This window comes from Pseudonaja textilis, chromosome 1 (assembly GCF_049901715.1).
Source record: "Pseudonaja textilis isolate UNSWEBS1 chromosome 1, rPseTex1.2, whole genome shotgun sequence".
Classification (NCBI taxonomy): Eukaryota; Metazoa; Chordata; class Lepidosauria; order Squamata; family Elapidae; genus Pseudonaja; species Pseudonaja textilis.
The window spans coordinates 225,847,798-225,852,867 of record NC_141990.1 but is presented as its reverse complement, the minus strand read 5'-3'; the positions used below and the strand labels follow the sequence as shown (position 1 = coordinate 225,852,867).

Here is a 5,070-nt window from a genome sequence, read left to right as displayed (position 1 = left end):
TAGTGAGGCCACACTTGGAAAATTTCATTCAGTTCTGATCACCAACATACAAAAAAGGCACTGAGACCTATGTGTGCAGAGAAGAGCAACGAAGATGGTAAAAAGGTCTGGAAGTCTAAATTGTACAATGAATGATTGAGGAAGCTAGGAATGTCTAGCCTATTGGAGAGAAGGATTGAAGGGGGAACATGATAACTGTCTTCCAATATTTGAGGGGTTATCACAGAGAAGAGGGGATTGACTTTTTTTTTTGCAAAGCACGAGAAGGCAGGATCAAAAAAATAGGAAAAACTAATTAAATTAAACCTAGACTCAGGAGACATTTTCTGACACTGAGAACCATCGGTAGAACTGCTTGCCTCCTGGAGTTGTGGGTGGTCCAGCTCTGGAGGTTTTCAAAAATAGAGTGAACAACCATTGGAGTGAGATGGTGTAAGGCAGGGGTCCCCAACACCCAGGCTGTGGCCCACTCCAGCTCTACCTGCATCAGTAGCAAGCAAGGGCATACCCGAAGCTCAATTTGTGCAAGTGGCTTGCACATGTGCTTGCTGCTCATACAAATGAAGCTGCATGAGCATTTGCCTGCAACTCACACGTAACCACTCCCTCTCCCTCCACCCCTCGGTTGTCTGCAAAGCTGGAAAGGTTGGGGATTGCCGGTATAATGTCTCCTGGACTAGAAGACCTCTGAGATCCCTTCCATCCTTATGATTCTATGTTCTAAAAAGTGGGGATTTCAACCCTCAGAATTCCCCATGCTGGAAATTCTGGGAGTTGATGCCAGCCAAGACTGAGAAACACTGGATTAAGTAATAACTAGCTTGATAGCCAGGTTCAGCTTCTTCGGGAAGCAGTCTTTGGTAGACCCAGAGGTAGCTCTGGTTAAGGGATGCTATTTTTGCTTAGGAACAGAAAAAAAGGCAGTGCTTATTTAGTGCAGAGGGACGCAGTGGCTCAGTAGCTAAGACACTGAGCTTGTTGATCAGAAAGGTCAGCAGTTCAGCAGTTCGAATCCCTAGTATTGCATAACAGAGTGAGCGCCCGTTACTTGTCCCAGCTTCTGCCAACCTAGCAGTTCGAAAGCATGTAAAAATGCAAGTAGAAAAATAGGGACCACTTTGGTGGGAAGATAACAGCGTTCTGTGCGCTTTTGGAATTTAGTCATGCTGGCTACATGACCCTGGAGATGTTTTCGGACAGCACTGGCTCTTCAGCTTTGTAACGGAGATGAGCACTGCCCCCTAGAGCTGGAAACGACTAGCATGTATGTGTGAGGGGTACCTTTGCCTTTACCTTACTTCGTGCAAAGAATTGAGAAAGAGTTAAAAGCTGAGATTCAAATGTACTAATAAAAGGGAAACCTACTGTCTCTATCTTTAATACTGAGTTTTGAAGTAAATCAACTAATAGATTGCTTTCAAAGCTTCCTGATTTAATTTTTTTCCAGCTCCATTCAGGAAGGTTTAGGATTCTGCAAAAAGCAGAGATAAGTAAAGTTTTCAAACAATGTTAAATTTTCATTATACACTGGTACTAAATCTCATTAAAAAACAACAACATAACAATACATCCAGTTAAAAACATTAATTTTAGTGGTAATTGAAATTTTTTTAAAAAAATTCAATTAACAAATCTACAAACTGATTCTCAGTGGGCCCTATTGTTTGTTCAGTTTTTAGGCAGCTGCTTTTCTTCTCTTTTTTTTTGAAAATTTTATTTGGGTTTTCACAAAAAGAACCTAATACAAATAAAACATCTTTTTTGAAAATAGCATGGTCCCAGGTTATACTTCTTTATACAGACACAAACTCAATTTCATGCTCATTTTTGTGTTTTATTCCATATTTTATTACTGTTTTACATTTTCTACATAGTTTCCCCCCTCTTTTAATTTTCTCAACTTTATTTTGATTATCTCAATTCAAATCATTATATTTATACTTTTGTCTGTCCTGTTTCAATTTCATATTATTTTTTCTCATTAAACAAATTTTCTCCTGTAGTTACTAATTGGAGTATGATACCTTTATATCTTTTAATTTTATCCATTCAACTCTTATTTAAGCTTCAGTGTATACCTTTAAGATTATAACATTTAATATAATACATAACTTCCAATCGAATTCTGCTTGGTACATTCTTAAAATACACACTATATTCTTTAAAAAAGATTATATATGTAAATAAAACACTCATTCCATTTCAATTCAATTCTATCATTAAAATTCATTAAAATCTTAACATCTTTAATCTTTCTTTTCAATTAAATATCATACTTCCTTGGGAACACTTATAAAGTTTCCATAATTAATTTTTTCCCATATTTCTCTTCACTTATATTTTATAAATCATTAATAATAATTAAAATGTTCCCATCCTTTCCTAATTTAATTCTCTCATTCGCTTTATTTCATTTGTTTATTAACAAACATTCCACTAGATTACAATAAATATTTTATCCATCATTTTAAGCATATTTTCAAAAATTATTTATATTTGTAATATAACAATGCTATCTTATGTACCTTTGCAGAATCCCTTTTACAATTAAGTTTTCACCCATTATCTCTAAACAGGCTTATAGTTTCAATTCTTATACCTTTGCCCTGTTTCTCTATATCAATACAGACAGCTGCTTTTCAAGCATGTATTTTTGGTCTCCTATCCATTTTAGTATTTTCTTCAGAATTTGATGACAAAAGGAGAAAAGACAGTTAATATCTACTGCAAGCAATAACTTTTTGGCATGCTTCTCAAACTGCCACCTGGAAATAAAATGTTGACTTCTACATATAAAACAAGCTCCACAGAAGACCCATTAGCTTCAGTAAGCAACATTTTTTACTTTTCCTAGAAGAAACTAAAATTCCATTGTGATCAATAAGTCAGAATGCTTGTGAAATATCAGTGGAAATATTATGTGTATAAAACTTGGACAAGTATTTCAGTCCCATACGCTGTGTTCTTTTGCAACATCTTGCATTGTATTTCTACCACACGGTGGTGCTAGTTGGGATTGCTACACCCTTCATTTGCACAGCAGATACTTTCTCAGGATTTTGGTCAGTGCATCTTTTAACTCCCTGTTCCGCATGGTATAGATCAGGGGGTTTAACACGGGTGTGCCAAAGGTATAGCATATAGACACCACCTGACGTTCCTGTGATGAGTACCTGGAGCCAGGCCGCAGGTATGTTACACTGGCACAGGCGTACTGCATAATGACAAGCATCAAGTGAGAGGAACAAGTAGAGAAAGCCCGTTGCCGACCAGAAGTGGTGCTAATTCGCAAGATGGCCCTCACTATGAAGATGTAAGAGATCAAGATTAGGAGAAATGGAATAACCATGACAATAGCAGAGATGATGAAGAATGTGGCATGATGAGCATGAGTATCTCCACAGGCTAGTTTTAGGACAGCCGGGAAGTCACAGAAAAAGTGGTTGATTTCATGGTTGCCACAGAATGGGAGGCGTAATATCAAGATAGTGATCTGCATGCCAAACAAGAAGCATATGGTGAAGGTCCCAGCTACAAGGGCAGTGCACACCTTCCAGCTCATAATGCTTGAATAGCGCAGAGGTTGGCAGATGGCCACATAGCGGTCATAAGCCATGACGGATAGCAAGAAACAGTCACTGCTTCCCAAGAAGATGAAGAAAAACATCTGGGTGCCACACCCAGGCAAGGAGATGGAGGGTTTCTTTGCAGAGAGGAGGTTGGCTAGGGTAAGGGGAGCAAGGACAAAAGAATAGACTATTTCCAGCATGGCCAAGCTCGACAAGAAGAAATACATGGGTGTGTGGAGGGAGCGTTCATTGTGCACACCGAGTAAGACAGCAGGATTCACCAAAAGACTGAGCAGGAACAAAACTAGGAAAAAAACAAACATCAACAGTCTCACCTCTGGGATGGTTGAAAAGGGATGAAAGTAGAAATAGGTCAGTCCAGTGTTGTTTGCACTTTCCATGTAGTATGATTTGGTGCAAGATAGAAATGAGGAAAACAAGTCACAAAGATGCAGTTCTTTGTGTTTTTCAACAGGGTGATTCTAGGATTCCTAGCTGCTGATGGAGGGCAGAATCCTCCAACCCCTCCCCAGCAACAACAACTTCTTTTGCAAATGAAGTCAATATCATGTACTATAATTGCATGGCACAGCCCTAGTCAGAGTAGCTTTGGCAAATTACGATGAATCCAAGAACAGAGTATAATTAATTTGACTATCTTGCCTTATTTTTCTTTTTCTGTTTGTGGCACTGTTTTGTCTCTTAAATGTAACCAGACTGCTACTTTTCCAGATCTGTTCTATTGCTGTACCTTTCTCTTCTTGCATTAATTAAAATGCAAACTCCCTAGAAGTATATGTTTCTTTGAAATTGGTGGAACGTTTACTGAATAAATAAGGTCTGGAACAAGCTGCTGTTCTCTTCTGTAATGCATTTTGCATATACAGTACTAAATAATGCCATGTTAGATTGTAGCTTATTACCGCTGTCAATGCTGTTACTTGAACTGATGGTTGAAAATGTGTTTCCTTCAGGTGATGTAAGATAGAGTTACTTTTTTTTACTCCATTACTTGCTTTTTAAAATCTGCATAAAATAAAATAGAAAATTCAGCAGGTCAGACTTTTAGTAAATTAAAGGACTAAATAATAGTGACATTAAGTTAACAAAACCAAAACTATACACAGTATTCGGTATCTAATATTGTAAGACATTATGTATGTATGTATGTATGTATGTATGTATGTATGTATGCATGCATGCATGTATGCATGTATGCATGTACATGTGTGTGTATACGCACACAGACATACATACATATAATCAATATGGTGTGAAGCACAAAAACAGTAAAAAATAATAAGCAAAGGAAATTAAGGATATGAGATAAAGGCAGCTTTTTTCTTTTGTTTTCTATTGATTCTTTTGGGGAATTAACTTGTATTCTAATAATATTTCATACAGGAGCCATTGTTTCTCTCAATCTACTTTGATTCCATTTCTTTTATTTATTTATTTCTCTTCCATGTTTATTTTTTCCCAAGGCTCCTGTTTAGAACTC

At 37.2% G+C, this 5,070-nt stretch overlaps 1 protein-coding gene across 1 annotated transcript; it reads right to left on the bottom strand.

The window, feature by feature from the left end:
- Positions 1–3,028: 3,028 nt before the first annotated feature.
- On the bottom strand, positions 3,029–3,970 carry LOC113450205 (olfactory receptor 10V1). The gene has a single exon (XM_026721364.2). The coding sequence runs from the start codon at positions 3,968–3,970 to the stop codon at positions 3,029–3,031; it is 942 nt and encodes a 313-aa protein (XP_026577149.1).
- Positions 3,971–5,070: the final 1,100 nt, after the last annotated feature.

Excerpts from the sequence above, each read along its gene's own strand:
- LOC113450205 (XM_026721364.2), bottom strand. The coding sequence starts at position 3,970 with ATGGAAAGTGCAAACAACACTGGACTGACCTATTTCTACTTTCATCCC.